The following is a 17,992-nucleotide window of genomic DNA, read 5'->3' as shown; positions in this document are numbered from 1 at the left end:
ACAGCTCCCCACAGCAGAGGATTATCTGGCCCAAAATGTCAGTAGTGCCCAGGTTGAGAAGCCCCGTGTTAGAGCTTTCCAAGTATGTCTATAGCACATTGATTAATATCACCCATAAAGAGGAGTTTGTTCACCAGTTAGCTTGTTTCAACCAGTTTCCCAAAATGAAATAGTTTTCTTACCGAAATTGTTTTCAATACTTTTAATACTAATATGAATTTCTAAGGTAGTGATCCATAGAGAATTTGTCAAAACTGATTTGACCACACCTCCCCTTTTCTGTTTTTGGAGAACATCTCCTGGGAGGATGCTCTTCGGAGAACACTGCCCAGTGTCTTTTCTGCAAATAGGCTGGGCCTGTCTAAGACCATTCTCAGCCCAATTCCTATTCCTTACTCTTTCAGAAGAAAACTTCCGTTTTTGTTTTCATAGACTCATATTCCAGACATCTATCTTGTGACTGTGAAATGGCTAAAGAGTTAACATATTTTGCTCCAGATAGTTAAAGGCCTTTTAGATTTCTCTCTCCTGAAGCATAAATTGCAGAATAGTTAAGAGAGCTATGAGGGAATAATAAAGAGAACCTTCTGGAGAAGAGATGAACTAAGAGAAAACATTTCACTCCCACTATATTCCCAGGAACTTGCCTAATTGTGAACAGCCATCCTTTGGGTCTAGACAAAAGTTCCCCTCTTCCTGCAGCTTGGTTTACCGTGTCCCGGGAATTTACTGAGGTGGAAGGTGGGGAAGTTGCCTTTGCATCATCACAGTGCTTGCATCTCCTTTCTTTGCTTTTAATCAGTGGCCCCAAGTGACATGAGCTTTCCCATCAATGAGGTGGGGGAAGAATTCCTCTGTGCGTTTCGGATGAGCAAGTCTTCCCCTCAGCATCTGGTCCTTGTATCTGGCAAGCGACATCTGGTGCAATGTTCTCTTTCCAAAAGCTTTTCTTTGACAATATGCTTAGTGAAGTTGTTTTAAGGAAGTTGATGCATGAACTCTTATAAGCATTGGGCTTGCCAGGCTGCAGGGTCATGGTGGAAGTGACATGCGTCCACACCTGGGTCCATCCCCTAACTAGTCACAGCTGAAAATGACTACAACAGCCTCAGCTTCAGGTGGACCAGTCGGCCTTTTCCTTGAACTAGGATTTCTGTCCTTCATCATGGTTTGGCGTCATTTGAAATGATTAAAATGTAGACTTTAAGGAACTGGGCTTCATTAGCTTTAAAATTTCAAACAATCAACAACAACAACAAAACAGAAGATGAAGCTTAATGTGTGGACCCAGTGAGAAGTTTGAGGCTGGCACTGTCTTTTTTTTTCCCCCCCAAAAGTGAATAATTGAAATGATAATAGGTTCGAAATAGGCATTTCTTTTAATCACAATATTTTATTTAAGCCTTGAGTACGATAGAGTTAATATGAACACATATAGGTTACCAGGGTAATTGGCATGATGCCAAGGCATAAAAATGACTGAACAAAGGTAGTATCAGAAATGTAATTAAGCCATCCATTAACTGGAATTAGAACTAAAGCTCAGGCAGCAAAAGGAAATGGGAGGCTCAGGGTTAAAAATGGGCTCTGTCTTTTCCTTATTTGTATAATCCTCCTTCCTCCTTAGTTTAATGAGACCAATCTGCCCTGTTTGAAATTAAAATGTCAAAGATCCATTTGAAATGAGCTAATGCAGAAAACTGGCTGATGCTGTGAACTGAATTCAGAGGGCTGACAGAGAGACTCAGAGTCCTTGAGTTATAAGCACGGGCCAACACAACACTTTTTCAAAAATAAAATGAAATCTTTCAAGTGCAAAAGCCCAGGGTGAATTTGTTCAGGAGAGGCTTATGTATGATCCATTTCCTAAATTCACAAGTTGTAGCTTTTCAGACAGAGCTGCTCCCTGGCTGCCTTCTCTCCGTCTTTGTACAAAAAGGAATGAAGCATAGAATTTCTTGGTGGGACGTTTGTAGGGTTAGTCATAATAAATGCACTTGCATTTCTGATTAGGCTTAGGAGGTGGGCCTTTCTGTGGAATTCAATTCTTTAGTCTTCCTTGTCACAGAAGGAAATGTACAATGTCACCTCTAACAGAGTCGGTAATGACAAAAACCATAACTTAGACGTGGAAAGAGCTTTTAATGATTTCAAAGCATTTTCACATCTGGTCTTTCATTTGCTGCTCATACCAAGCCTGTGAAATAAATAAAGCAGGTACTGTTGCCGCCAGTGTCCAGATGAGGAAACAGTCACAGAGAGACCAGGGATTTCCTGAAGGTCACCCATTCGTTAGTGCAATAGCTGAGGCTGGAGTCCAGGTGTTTCTATTCCTCCGCTCTCTACCCCTCCCCTTTTAGCGCAGCAGTCGTCACAGGGAGCAGAAGTGAGGGTTGGAGGCCAAGCAGTGTGGTTAATACTGAGTATGGACTGAGTGTAGTTTAGGGAGAATTTTCCTGACCTCTGAAAGGCCTTGCCCCTTTTCTACAACCACAGTCAAAGTTGTCATTTAGATGCTGTTAGCAAGGCGTTGATCCCATCCTAAGAGCCCTGCTTAGAAATTATTTCTGCGAGTGGTCATATGTGTGAAAATTAGAATCATTTGTCAGGCTGCTTGTTTGATTTGTCATTGTTGCCTGAAGTTGTTAACTTGGAGAAGCAGACTCAGAGCAAATTGTTTCTAGGCTCATCCCCAGGGTATATGAGATTGCACACCTCACTTGGCCCCATGAAATGAGCTTGCTTCCTTTGTAAAGATGCCCGTGTAGGCAAAAAGCCCTGACCCCTGCTTTAGAGTCCAGTACACACATGTCACATACCATCACCAGGACATTCTTCTTTTATGCCCAGGACACAGTCTGTGGCTGTTTTGTGGTTTCTTTTTCACACTACCATGGGGTACGGGGGTGGAAACACAGTTTAACTTGGCTCAGTGCCTGCAACCCCTCAGGATGGCCCTGGCTGCTGGCCCCACATCCACTCCTTTCGGATATAATCAAATTAATCTTCCCATCAGACTCCAAGGGTAAGGCAAACCCTGCCTCAGCTTTGGTTCTTTCTTTTTCAGAGTAATCTCCATAAAGAACTACCATCCGAAGATAAGAATCATCACTCAGATGCTGCAGTATCACAACAAGGTAGGTCAGTGAAAGCCTGTCCCAGGCTCAAAGATGCACATGTGAGTCCAGTCTCTTCTCCCTCACCATACAGCCATACACATGCATGTCCATGCCTACATATACATGTGCATACACAACAGTGCAATCCCAAGGCCTGGATAAAGAGGGTGGTGGGTAAAAACATCCTTGGGACATTTTTTTAGTCCACACACCTTGTTTGCAATTGGTCACTAGAAGGAAGCTCCTTCATATACTGATTTATTCATTCAGGGACCATCTAGAGCAGGAGTCCCCATCCCCCGGGCCACAGACCGGTACTAGGTCCATGGTCCATTAGGAACCAGGCCACACAGCGGGAGGCGAGCAGCAGGCAAGTGAGCAAAGCTTCATCTGTATTTTTAGTCGCTCAGCAGCGCTAGCACCACTGGTCTCAGCTTCACCTCAGATCATCAGGCATTAGATTCTCATAGGAGCACTGGTTCCTGGTGCCAAAAGGGTTGGGGACCACTGATCTATAGGTCCCCTAAGTTTAGAAATATTGTTGCACTCTTAGAATCCTATTCCATGAACTTCTATTTTCATGTGCTGCCCTCACTTCTTTAGTTGGTGTTTACTGCATACCTACTATGTGGTCAGCACTCTGTCTGATACCCCCTCATCCCCCAGGAATATAGTGAAGGAGAATTCCTATTTTGTGCCCTCGAGGATTTAAGTGTAGGGCATCTCCCAGGCAAGTGATAGGATGTTTCTGAGAACAGGTGAAGTTGGAGGAATGGAACACGCATTGGGTGGAGAATGCAGAACATGGCATTCTCAAATTCAAGATGAAAATTACATGGTTGAATTCAGGAAAATAGTTGGCTTCTTAGAGATTAAACATAAAGGAATTTTCCTAGCAGTATAGTTTATAAGAGGGATTGGAAAAAATACAAACATTGGAGTCTCTGTTTTTCCCAGTCCTGTCTCTCATTCAAAGGCGATGCTCCTTCACTCAAATGGTCATTAAACTTCCAGGAAAACAGCTTTGGGGGAGGGAAGGTGGCACCTTTCTCCGTTTGATATGGAACCAGTTATCCCCTTAATGAGGCTTAGAAATGGAGGCTGCTCAGTACCTGGAACCAGGTGTCCTGTCTGAACAGAATAACTCCCTGCTGGGTTATGAGTGAAAGCGTGTCCCATCTTATAGGCCATATTCCCTGAAATGTGGGCCGTCAGGTGACCCAGAGAAGACCCGTTCTGCCAGATGCTCCAGTGCCATGCCATTATTTCTTAATTGCTGGCAAGTGCTGTCCCATTTTGTGCTGTGTAGAGGCCCATCAGATGCTGTCATTGAGTGGAGCCTGCTGTCGGTGACTGGCCTACCACTCGGGGCTGCTGTCCATTGCCAACCATTGTCCAACCCTCGGCAGGTGCTTCCATTGCAAAAAGTGTTGCACTCCAGCCAGTGGGTTTGGTGGTGGGCACCCAAGGTCACATCGTCCTGTTCATCTCTGGAAAACTCAAGAACACTACAGAGACGAAGTGAGGATATTGGTAACTCACAAGCATCAGTTTGGAGCAGTTCATGACAGCAGTACCTGTAGATGGAGATAAATTTTATTAGCAAGGCTGTGGCTGGTGACAGCTCCCGAGGCAACGAACTTTCCTTCTTTCATTTGTGATTTGAAATTTCATTTAGTGTGGGAGTTCTTTAAGCTGTTGTTTAGATTTTTGGCTGAATTTAGATAGAAGAGGAAAATTAATGTTGTATGTTTAGAAAAGGATGTCAGGTCCTTTTTTTCTCCTTCCAACTAGTGCTGATGTAGCATCTTCAAGAAATTAAGGAGGATTTCTGCTATGTGATTCTTGTCAAACTCAAAGTAGCTCAACAGACTTAGGATCCAGATGGCACCTGATCAGTATTCACATGATCGTAGTAAGCTGGATGTCTTTTACAAATCTCTGCATTGCATTTATTCGGAAACAATGATGAGACATCAATCGATCATCCATGATGATTTGCTTAAAACACATTTTATTTAGGACAACCCTAATCTATTTGGGTTTTAGAATTAGGCAAAAAGGACTTATGAGACTTTGCCTCTGTAAGATTAGTAAGGGTGCAAGGGACATAGTGACTTGACACAGGGCCTTTTCTTTGTCATTTCATTTCTCTCTTCTAGAGGAAGAACAGGAAGTCCGCTGGTCATTATTAGTCATCAGATTCCTTATAGAATTGCAAAAAAGACATTTTTGACGTTGCTTTACATTTTTTTTCTGTTTCCTAAGGTCCTCTTACCTACCTTTTAGTGCGATTTTCTCTCTCTTCCCTTACAATATTATTTTTCTGCCTCTCTTGGCACTTCCTTTTCACCCAGAGATCTCCACCCATTAAAACTTCCTTTCAGGAAAGAACGCGGTATGTGTGTGTAAACTTATGTCACTGTTGGCATATTCTAAGTGATAGTTAATTCTATAATTGGATACCAGACATAAAATATAAAGAATTTCAATCTCCTTGGCCTAATGGTGGTAGTATTCTAGGACCTAGAGGGGTGTAGAGAAGCTGCTTTCTCTCCATGTAGAACTGGTCCTGAGTTTATCATCATAATAATCCCAGACATTTGTGTCATATTTTATGGTTTTAAAAGTGCTTTGACATCCATGATCTCATTTAGTTCTCATTTGACCATCTGTGCGGTGTAGCATCCCAGTGTGACTTCTGACCAGGGGTCTAAGCTATATCTCAGACAGAACAGCTCCGGTGGGTACAACTCATAGTCCCTCGGCAGCCAGTGAGCTAAGAGACCTAACTGCCAACCGCCACCTTCTCTTTAAATAGATCCACAGCTGCTTGAACCAAACTGTGGTTCCTCAGAGTAGGCCTTATAAAAAGATCGATATTCTCCAAAGTGGATCTGTTTAATATCATTAGAATTCAGGGAGAGAAATATTCTCAGCCTAGCCATCTCTGAACATGGAAAGAATATGGTGCAGGATACTTTCTGCTTTGAGTGTAAATGGATTGAATCTCTTTCATGAAAGAATGGTGTATGACATCCTGGAAAAGTGTCGTTCCTGATGATTTAGCTATTACTGGATTTTTTTCCCCCAGCAGACTGTCTTTGTCTCTCACCTGGAAGTCAAATCCTAATGGCCCAATAGAGATGCAAGTTCTTTGCGTGTTCTCACTCTAGCCGCCTACACTTGGGCAGTAGCATTAAAGTATTTTCTCTGAGGTGACCCTCTTTGTTCCTCATGGCGGCTTCACCACAGTTGCGTGTGTAGTGAGAGATGGGACTGGGATTCATCTCTCCTGGTGTCCCAGGACAGCCTATTTTCATATTCCTTTTTCTCGACATGAGGAGTGGCCCAGCAGCAGAAATAGGGAAGCCCTCTCCTGCTAGACCCTCCTAAGCAGATCTGATTCTCCAGGTGAGAGGACTTACCTCTCTACTCCCATGTGGCAATGCTGGTAATTTCTACTGGACCCATATTGCCCTCAAATGAAAAAGGACACATTGTCAGAGACAGAGAATTTAAGCTCCTGGGTCAATCTCCTCTCTTTGCTTTACCCACACAGAAGTCCCTGGTCCCAGCCTCTGGCACATCCCTCGTGGCACCTTGCCCTGCAATTGAAGAAGATATAGGGTCCAAAAAAGGAGGCTGTGGAAGCCTGAGAAATGATGGAGACATGAGGGACCCTAGGCCTAAAAGCCTGGACTTCATACCCTGGGTGGCACCTGGGAATGTGAGAGATTCTCTTAAAAAGGTTTTCTTTATTATTTGAAAATGCACTGAAGGTTATGTGCTGTCTGTCTGGGGCTCGGACCACCCAAATCTCCTCTCACACTTAATGATTTAATTGTTCATTACTTAGACTTAATTTCTCCTCATTCTTCTCAGGTGATGTTAATGCGAATGAATTTTTCTTCACATAGACTGATATATTGTTTTCTAAGATGCCAGCGAAGTAGAGGAGAAAGTGGCCTTCTTAACCCAGCGAAGAGTAGAGAGAGAAATGGGATGAAGGGCAGGACTAGTTGAGTATACAGTGTGGGGAAGGTCTCTGATACTCAGCTTGTCAGAAATGGCCATGTGCTATAGCCCACACATAGGACTATTTTAACGGTGCTCTGTATCAGGAGGGATACAGTCATTTCTCCCAGGAGTGAACTCTGCTGGGTTAGGACTCATGAGATTGTCACAGAACTGGATTTCACAAGAAGAAATTTCGCATGAGTAGTATTTTTGAAAGCAGAGGATGGAGCCATTGGATCGGCCCTTTGTTTCCACAAGGAGTCCTTCATCTCCTTCTAGTACATTGTCCTGAAAGTGAAGGGAAACTTTCCTCCCTGGGGCTCTTTGTGTTTGTTGATACATGGAAAAAAATAGTAATTTCAGGGCCATAGCATCTTGATATTAGTGGGAACCTAGAGGGTTCTCTCACTCAACATCTTATACAAAGCAAAAAGTCTTTCTATTGAGACTTGGAGAAATACTTACTGAGTTTTAGGGACAAAGACTGCATTTTTGGAGGCACCCTCCATTTATTTGACAAATTACATTCATGGAAAGCTCCTTTATAAAACAAGCCAAAAAAACTGCTTTCTTGTAATGTATACTCCAGTCAGTCCTAATTCTGGCCCCTGGAACAAAGCAAGACAAGCCTAATCATCTCTCTTCATCAAAGTAGCACCTAGGTATTCAGAGGTAACCCTACCATCTCCGTGAAGGCATGGACCTTCTTCAGGCCAAACACTGCTGGCTCTCCTAACTGTTTCTCAAAAGATGTTTTCCAAAACCCACACCTCTCTTTGTGCTTGCCATTTTTCTCTGGAAGGTATTCAGATTATTAGCTTCCTTTCTTAAATTCCACTGTTACAACTGGGTCAAGTACTCTGGACTTGCATGACCAGTTCACAACAGAATGAAACGTTCATTTTCCATGATCTGGAGACCATTTCTAACAAGCAAGCATTGGCTTTCTCTGTAATTTGTCACACGGTTGGCCTCTCTGTGGGTTTTAGTTACCCTCACATTAAAGGTTTTTTTGTTGTTGTTTTTCTTTCTTCTCGTATCTGCTGCCAAGTTAGGTCTTCTCATTTTGAATGTATATAAATTGATTTTTCTTAACCTAAATGCTGTACCTGACATTAAGGCCTTTTTGATCTTTTCTGGTAAGTTTTTGCCCGTTTTTCCAACTCCGAAGAACTTTTTGAATCTTGATTCTTTTATCCAGTGTATCATCTATGACTCTCTGCTTCACGCCACTTAGAAATTCTTGAACGAGCTTGCCTCTGGGCCCTTATCTCAGCACCTGACATAACCATTGAACAGGATCAATTCATCTGCAAGAGACTGCAACATGTCTACATTGTGATTTGCATGACTAATCAGGGCACTGCTCCTCTCAAAGTGTGGTCCCCAGTTCAGCAGCTAAGTATCACCTTGAACTTGTTAGAAATGCAAATTGTCCAGCCTTATCCCATACCCACTGAATCAGAAACTGGGGAGGAGCCAGCAATGTGTTCTTTCAAACCCTTTAGGTGATTCTGATGCCCGCTCAAGTTTGGTAACCACTGACCTGGAGTACTGGGAAGGAAGATAAAAAAGAAATCTAAAGTACATAGTCATCCGACAGTCTTAGAGTCTGTTTGAGGAGCCAACTTATGAACAATCTAACCAGACATCCTGGTAGCATGGACTGATGCATCTGTCACAAATTTCCCTCTGGACTCTATTTGGCTAAAGGACAGACTGGAGGGGAGGATTTGGGCTTGGTAGGTGCAGAAGCAATGTTCCAGAGAGACTGAAGGAAGTCTGATGAAGAGAAGAATTGAGTATACACCAAACACCAGACCCAGGCAAGGGAAAGAAAAGGCGAGTCTGGATGACCCTGAGCTATTGGGCAATGCTGCATTTCCCAGAGAAGATTTTCAACAATTGAACATTTAACAAAATAAGGTCTCATACCTGTTTTTCTTTCCACAGGCCCATCTGCTAAACATCCCGAGTTGGAATTGGAAAGAGGGTGATGATGCAATCTGCCTCGCGGAGCTGAAGCTGGGGTTCATCGCCCAGAGCTGCCTGGCTCAGGGCCTCTCCACCATGCTCGCCAACCTCTTCTCCATGAGGTCATTCATAAAGGTAACGTCTTGTCCTATTAGAGCACATTAGCCCCGGATTCAATTTGTCATGGGGTTGAGTAGAGAGCACAGCTTAAACTCAAAACAGATCGACGGGCTTTGACCACTTTGGTTAAGGAGAAATTCCTTGTTACAGATTTGGGCAAGAGGCCAACTTCTTTCAAAATTATGTTTTTATTTTTATTTGGCACATCCACGGCCATTAAATGATTGTTCAAAGCACAATCCTCTCTTTTTTTAGATAAACCACATGTTTATCTATCAACAAAGCCTCCGCTGTTAAAACAAAAATATGATTTATATACATTCCATATGGCACCAGAGCGCCTAAAGAAAAGAATTACCATTTTGCTCTTTTACATCAAGTGGCTGGTGGACCTCTCACTGTGTGGATAAATGCAGACCATGTGTTTGTGCTGAAGCCCAAACCCCAACAACATAATTCATTTATTTATTTCTGCACAATCAAGGAGGCCAGCAGGGCTGACATGCCACGGTTATTTGAATGGAGAGTGAAACGATGAACTGAGTCCTCGGCAGCGGAGCCCTTTATACCATGAGACAGGCGGTCTGGATATGCTCATCTCCTTGTCAGCTGGTTCACCCCACGGAGCTGACTGGGCCGCCACTCTAAAGTGGCCTCTCCCTGCTCCACCAGCTCAGACAAAGAAAGAGCCACCTCTTTCCGCAGAGGCCAGGACAGGCATGTTCCAGGACATTGGGCTGAGGGTCCAGGCTCCTATTAAGAGGGCTCTTGTTGCGCAGGATGATGATAATACCCGTCCTTATCCTTGGATTCTTCTCAGCTTAGGCGGTCTAGATGGCAAACCAGTACAGTAAAACCTATCTAGTTTGGGTCTTTCTGATTTGGTGTTGGTGGCCATTAGCTGAGAATCTGGGCTTACATTCCCTTCTCTTTTATTCATTTATTCACATTCCCCTTCCTGAATTAGTAGAGGTTGAGGTGGGAAAATAGTGAGTCGCCAGGAGGTCCTGTAGAAAGGAACAGAGGCTCTGAAATCAAAGATCTCCATCGTTTTGCTGTCATTGTTGCCGTATCCACCACCAGCAGTCAGGTCTTTGGTGGAGCTGAGGAAATGGCACTGGATGCAGTGAGAGGGATGGGGTGGGGGAAGATGGGGATGCAGATGATGGACTAACTCATCCTGGGCCTCCACAAGTTGTGTGACTGAGAGCAGGTTATTTTTCTAGGTCTTTACCTACTGTACCCACCTACTTTACATTATTTAGCCAATTTATACTTAATATTATGTAAAAGAACAAATTGTTTTGGAGCCCCTTCAGTAACTTTAGCAATGGATGCTTTGATTGAAAAAATTTTCATAGTCACTGTGTGCTCAAAGACCTCAGCTTCACTGAACTCCTGGCTCAGACCCAGCTCACATATAAGGACATTGCATTCCTCTTAGTGGCTTCTTTAATCCAGGCTGCTATTCCCCTGCCTGGATGAAACCAAGTGCAGGCAAAATGGAGGTGGCAGGGAGGTCCGTGTGGATGGACTTAGAGACACACCCAAAAGCCAGATGTAGGCTTGTGTCTCCCAAGGCTCTTATATTCAACATGAGGGGCCCAGACCGAGGATAAAGGACTGTCATCAAGTGGGCTCCTCTGGCTCATTCAGCTGAGCCCTATGGTTTGTTCCAGCAAGGAACTGCCTGCAGGACAGGCACACGGTCTGAGGACTTGGGCTCAGCTTCCTCGTATTGATGTGACATGGCCTTGGCAGGGCCCTACTGCACACAGGGCACTTGACATGCGTATGTTTTGATTTTGTGGTGCCTGTTTGGAAACCAGAGCTGCCTGTCAGGAAAATTAATAAAATGGATGTGACACTGATTCTTCAGTGTTATTACCAGCAGGGATTCTTCAGTGTTATTACCAACTTCCCTCAAGACCTTGAAGGGCCTTACCTCTGCAGCCAAGGATGTCCCCTCCAGCCCAACTAACCCCACTGCTAACTTCCTATTTAGGAAGAACGTGTGGGACAGCCATGGCCGGTCCTGATGTAACTGAAAACACATTTCTCTCTTGGGGTTATGTTACTGTGTTATTTCTGTCTGGGGCCAGCTCCTCCATGTTTGGAGATAGCTCTCTGCCTATGGCCTTATGACATTCAGGTGGTCTTTTGTGTTGGAATTCTGTAGTGTCGTCTCTGTGCGCTTACCCTCCAAATTTATTTGGGGGGTAGATGGAAAAGGAACTCTATAAATGGATTATTGTTTACAGACATTGCTTCCTTCCCCAGGGTCTCCCATGTCCTATGGCAGAGAAATCATCAGCACTTCCATGGGGACAGGCAGGCCTATTAGGATGGAAGGAGAGGGGAAGAGGCTTTGGCAGCATTTGATCCCTTGAGAAGATTTAGCGTTTCTGGAAGCCAAAGTTGGAGTGTGAGCTCACCCTGCCCCTTGCCCTGGGCAGGTACAGTGTCTGATTCTTGGTTTGGCAGAATACACCGTATTCTGTCCCTACTGAGAGAAGAAAAAAGGGGAACAAGACTGAAACAATGATGACATATCATAGGCAGAAGAAATGACTATTTACTGGGCTTTTAGAGCCAAGACCGAAAGTGAGGGTGAGAAAGCTTAACAAACGAGAGACGGACTGCTGGTGCGTAGCAGTTACAAAAGACACCCCGCTCGCAGGTACCAGGAAAGATGGGGGAGCTCTTGCTCGTCCCCTCAACAACGTCATTTTCAAAAAATCTTCACCTGAGGGCCCCTAGTCATTGACCCAGAAAGCCTAGCTCCTGTATTGGATATGTTATCTTTGAATTGCTCTAAAATTTTGGGAATCTATATTTTTAACCCACATCTTTGGAGGTAATTAATTTTTTAAGTTTTCTAACTACTATTGAAGACTTTTTTTTTTCTGGCTATTTGCGCTTAGTTTTTTTCACTTAACCTTCAAGTGCTCTATAGGGTGTGTGCCAGTATGCTGGGATTTGTTTAACAAATCCATGCTAACTTTCTAGCCAATACCTTTATGAAAAAGGCTCAGGTGGCTACTCAGGGATCCTTTGGCCCAGTGGCTTATTGCTAATAACAGGTTAAGCATTTTGTCCAGCAGCACCCAGTTCTGCCCTTGACTTCCTTTCAGGAGTGAAGGCAAATGTTCTGGTTCCTGTAACTTATCAACATCTGCATTATCAACCAGGCCTGGAACATGCTGTTCATCTACCACTATCTGAATTCTCGTCTGTCAGGTTCAAGTGAGAATCTTTCTAATATCTTCTGTAAAGACCAAGACAAGGAACTTATTTAGCCTATTTGTCATTGCCTCATCCGTGAATAAGTGGCCACAGTTATCCTCTACTTGGTTTCCTAGCTTGGATGTAACTTAAGATCTTTTTTTTTTTTTTTTGGTTTGGTTTTAGAATCTTACCATGTAATACTTAACTTTCTCCCCAACGTGTCTAATTTCAAGTTGGGGCTTGACCTGCTGTTTTTGTGAATTGTGCTATTATTCTTACTAGGATTACCTGTCCTTGGACATGATAAATTGTGTTTGTGAGTGTTGTATGTGTTTAGAGTGTGATTAATTCTTAAAATTTCTTTTCAGTCTACACTAAGTCTTCAAAATGAGCACATTTAAATCCTCACTATTGCCAACTATTTTACCTCTGCTCATCTACCATTTTATACACATATACACACAGCCTGGAAAATGGCATGCATTCCATAATTATTTCTTGGTTGAATAAATCAGTTATGCAAATGGAGAAAATATGCGATGTACTTTTAAATTTTTTTCCCTATTTTGTAAGATTTGTAATTGTGGGTGAGATATTACTTAATATTGGTCACCACAGTGTCTTCTCAAGTGCATTTTCTACTTGTGAATAAAGAAGTACTGGAGACAGCAGGCCCATGTTATTCCGATTGTATCTTGGCTGAGGTGGACTTTACTGAACATAAAAACCATTTGTTCAGTATTATTACCATGTTGAGATGAACTTTCAAGAATACATTATCTTAACAATAATTGTAGCCAAGGGAATCATTTTTAATACCTTGATTTTGGGTTATGTTTATGTGCATATGTATTTGTATATATGCGTGTATAAAAAACATGGTTTAGGAGCTATTAGAATCTTTAATAATAGCTGAAATATACTAGGCCCTAACTAACTATGTGCGAAGCTCTATGCTAAGTACTTTATATGCATTATCTCATTTAATTCTTGCAATGACCCTATCCAAACTTGGTACTATTGTTAACCTCACTTTACAGTGGCAGACACTGTGGGTTGAGAGAATTTCAGCAACCTGCATGAGGACATAAAATTGGAATGATAAACTCAGTTGTTTGAACCCAAGCAAATTGGTTCCACATTCATCATTGGGTAAACCAAGAGGAAATATGATCAATGATAAGAGGGGACCTTAGCTAGTGCCGTCATCTTAGCACAAATCTTAACTTTCTGTAGTTTATGTTATGGAAAGTACTGAATCAATAGAGATTCTCTGGGCATTTACCATATTCTAGGCAGTGTGCTAATCAGCCTGTCATCCTTATGGCCAGGAGGCACTGATAAGTTTCAGGAAGTTTCTCTTTGGATTGGGGTACATGGGCACATGTTTGCACAGCCCCATCCTGTGGGTTTTGCCCCATCCTGTAGGTGGGGGAATTAATTAGACTTCCAAGAATGAATTGACATCACACTGTTGTATTTGGGGGTAGAGGGGGTAAAGTTAATTGCCTTAGGTAGGTGCTTGTGGGAGACAAGAAGCAATTTTTATTGGCTGGTGAGTATAAGCTCTGCAGACCAGAGGTGTTCATCCAGGTGAGGGAAGCGAACTAGAAGCAGGTCTCAACTCTGTGTAGAGTGGAAGAGGTGAGTGACAGGATTTATGGCCAGGGCTCAAACTGATAAGGCTGATATCAAGGTGGCTTTCTACTTCCAGGAGGGAACACTAACGGTGCCAGGGTAGAAGGTTTGTCTGGCAAAGTAAACACATGCAGTGTGAATTAGATAGTGAGATGAAAGCTGTTGCATATTTTATGCCCATGGACAGTGTCACCCTAATCACGGATGGTGTCCTGACAGTGGACTTCTGCAGATATCCCTCAACCGGGGGAGAGTGGCTCCCAATACAGCTGTACTCAATTCCTTGGCAATCTCATTCTCACAGCCTCTAGATACATAGATGACACCTACATTGGCATCTTCATCCGGAACCTCTCCCCTAAACCCAGCATCATATGTTCAACTGCTATTCAACATCTCTTGAATGTCTCATCTCATCTCAGACTTAACATATTCGGAATAGAATTTCTGTTCTTTGACCATAAACCCATTCTCCCATCGCACTGTTGGCAATGCCATCCTTCCCACTGCTTAGACGAAAAACTTTGGAGTCATTTTTGACACCCTTCTTTTTCTTGTGTACCACATTCAGCTCAGCAGGAAATCATCTTGGTTCAACCTTCAAAATATGCCCAGCATCTGAGCACTTCTCACCACTTCTATTCTTACTATCAGTTCCAAACCACCATCCTCTTATCTCCTAGAATATTCCACCAGCTATCTAACTGATCTCCGTGCTCTGATCTTATCCCTCCCTTCCCTTCTGTCTGTCTTCAATAAAGCATCCAGAACAATTCTTCTGAAGCATCAATCCAATCCTGTCACTCCCTGCATAAATCTCTCCATGGCATCTCATCTTCCCAGAATAAAGTCCTTACAAACGTCTATATGTCCTAAGCAGTCAGGTTTCTGTGACCTCACCAGCCTCACCTTCTAAGTGCTCTTCTGCTTCTTATGTCAGCTATACTCCTTCTGTCTGGTCTAGGGGAGCTGTGTTTGCTATTCCCTCTGGGTGGAATGTTCCTCCCCTAGGGGTAGCTTGCTTGGTTTCCCTCCATCGAATCCTCATGTCTTTGCTCAGTGTTAATTTCTCAGTGAGACCTTTCTCTAAAACATTAGAATTGCATTTTTAAAAAGGCATTAAAAACAAACTTTTAACTGAAGTATAAGATACAAACATAAAAGTGTGCATTTAATAAATGGACAGCTTTTTAAGTATTCACAAAACCAACACTCCCATGTAACCAGGACCCAGATTAAGAAATAGTACTTTATCAGTACCCCAGGAGCCGGTATTTTTGTTTGTTTTGTTTTGTTTTGTTTTGTTTTGTTTTGTTTTGTTTTTAATGCCAGATAACAGCGTATGTGTGGGTCTGTTTCTGAGTTCTCTTGGGGGAAAATTGACATCTCCACAATATTGAGTTCTCCAGTCTATGAAGATGGCATATCTCTAATAAGGGAGTGCTTCATTTGCAGTTTTCCTGGCAAATACAGGAAAATCAAGAAGAAAGTGACTGAGCTCAAATTTCTTTGGGGCTTCTGAAGGCTCCTACAGGGAGTAGATGCGCTAATTCACCATATCCTCTAGGAAGGGTCTAGATGTTCTCCTTGGCTTCCTGGGATGAGTAAAGTTTCCATGCAAAAAGATATCAGAATTACATTTTTAAAATATGCATCACTTTCTCCTCCACACCCCATTTATCCAAATCCTTATCTACTCTCCAGCTTTGTCTTTCTCCATGGCATGTTTTGTTATTGCCTCTTTTCCCTGAGACATTGTAAGCACTATAAAGCCTAGGTTTGCTTGCTGAATCCCCAGTGCCTAGAACAGCACCCGAGTCATAACAGAGCCTCAATAAATGCAAGTTAGATAAATGAAGGAATAAAATGGCATCAGCATAGCCTAACCTGTCTTTAATACAGACAGCTGGGTGGGGCCAGAACCAGCAACTTACAGTTTGGGGTGATTTGGGTGCTGAAAACTTTTGCTACTGTATGTGGTTCCCTTGCCAAATTAAAGAGCTTTGACTCCATATAGAAACTGGAAATTCAAAGCTTTATAATTCTTGGCGAGGATGCATGGAGGCTGGTTAGATTTGGTTATAAACCATTTCGACGACCAGAAAATCCAGTCAGTGTGTTGTTTAAATTCGCAAATCAAAATAAACAGCCATGAATTGAAATGAATTTGCTAAACCTCAGTACCCCGTTTGGGTCAATATCATTGTGCCTCTTTTTTCCTTCCTACTTGAATCTCCTTAGACCAGCGGCTCTGCCTGCCTCCCCAAGATGACTAATGCCCACCTGAAAGCAAAGCAACTTTCCTGAAAATGATTTCAAATGAAGAGAGAATTAATCCATGAACTATTAACAGGGATTCTGTTCCCCTCTGGCTCTTGTAATTTCTAGAACATTGAATTAAAGAGTTCTCAGACCTTTACAAATTCTCAAGGCAAACATTATTAGCAGAGAGAAGCCCATACAGCATGTTAGAAGTTTGCCAGAAAATGTCAATGGAATTTCTGAATTAAAAAAAGAAAGGTTGAAACTTCTCCTCCCCATCTTCTCCCCTTCTCCCTCCCTCCCTCCAACATGATTAGAAAGTCATTTCATGTGTCTTATATGTTTGGTCAATCAAAGGCAAACGTACATGATTGATGGTGACAGGGAACACATTTAACTCATTATTCTTTACTTTGCAGCAAAATGATTTGTGTAAACTGTCTGCCTAGCATTAAAGGTAAAACAAACTTAGAAACCCCAAAATGTTATATTTTCATCTAATATTTTCCTTTTGGTTGTATAGCTGTAATCACATATGGATTCTTTTATTTAGCTCTTGGCATGGACTGAACAAAGGGGAAGGCAGCACAGAAAGATTACATAACATACAAACACAGCCCCATGCCCAGTGAGGACAGATCCACAGAAGCTGCAATGGCCAGGGCTCAACGGGAAATCCAGGAGAAGCTGCCACTCACCCTGGTCCTTATCAACTGGCAGGATGCTGTCATTCTTGTGAAATAAGGCCCTCTTGACCAAGTCTCTCTCTGCTCTAACATCAAAACGAGATCTTTCAGAGTTATGGCCTTCAATTAATTGTTTACATTTCTTAGTACACCTGGGCATCCACAGGCTGAGTCCTCCTGGCCTTCCCACCCTGCCTTCCAATTTTCTAAGTTAGGTTTTGTGGGAACCACCCACCATCTGTGATTTTTCAAGCAAAAATCTCAAAATGCAGTTAAACTGTTAGGAACAAAATCTCAGATTTCCTTATTAAATCTCTTGGTTATTCCTTTCCTAAAGGATAGCAAGTGTAAATCTCTGCCTAGAACAATGACGAGGAAGCTTTGAGTTCCTTCCAGGTGACTATTCTGCATATCTAGGGGTTGGAAAGCAAGGAACCAACATTGATTTGATACAGGGGGTATTTTGTTAAGACCTATAAAATTATAATAGCACCATAAGTTTGCATATCACTTCACAGTTTCTATGATATACATTTTTACTTAAATTTTTTATTGACCAGATACACAGCATTTTATTGAATATAATTTGGGAAATGTGCCTAATGCAAAGTAGCTGGCATTTTGGACCCTTCCTTACCTGTCGAGTAGGAAGAAATAGGAAGATGACTGACTACTGATTAAGCATCTGTGTGGGAAACGGTAGTAGGAAGGCCAGAACTTCATGAAATCATTGGGTTCTTATCGGTGCTTTCCCCACTATTACACATTACTTCCCCTAGAGGAATGTCTCAGATATAAACACTGCTTGGTTTCGTATTCAAATCAATAGCTTCTAAGAATAGACATCGCTTTGCTATATTTGTAAAAGTAGTGTCCTACGGTTTACCCAATCATGCCAAACGATGTGATATAAAAATTAAGATATTTTTCAAAGGTAGGAAATAT

The 17,992-nt window shown here is 42.5% G+C and overlaps 1 protein-coding gene across 7 annotated transcripts in view; it reads left to right on the top strand.

Annotated features, from left to right (window-relative positions):
• Nucleotides 1-17,992, top strand: part of KCNMA1 (potassium calcium-activated channel subfamily M alpha 1) — a 709,157-nt gene that overhangs the window by 508,456 nt on the left and 182,709 nt on the right. For all 7 annotated transcript variants that reach the window (XM_023527946.1, XM_023527936.1, XM_011355314.2 and 4 more), the window contains exons 12-13: nucleotides 3,068-3,137; nucleotides 9,093-9,248. In XM_023527946.1, coding sequence (XP_023383714.1) covers nucleotides 3,068-3,137; nucleotides 9,093-9,248 — 226 coding nt within the window. The remainder of the gene's footprint in view (nucleotides 1-3,067; nucleotides 3,138-9,092; nucleotides 9,249-17,992) is intronic.

The sequence above is a fragment of the Pteropus vampyrus genome, unplaced genomic scaffold (assembly GCF_000151845.1).
Source record: "Pteropus vampyrus isolate Shadow unplaced genomic scaffold, Pvam_2.0 Scaffold20, whole genome shotgun sequence".
Classification (NCBI taxonomy): domain Eukaryota; kingdom Metazoa; phylum Chordata; class Mammalia; order Chiroptera; family Pteropodidae; genus Pteropus; species Pteropus vampyrus.
Note: the sequence above shows the minus strand (reverse complement) of the source record. Positions and strands in the feature narration are given on the sequence as shown.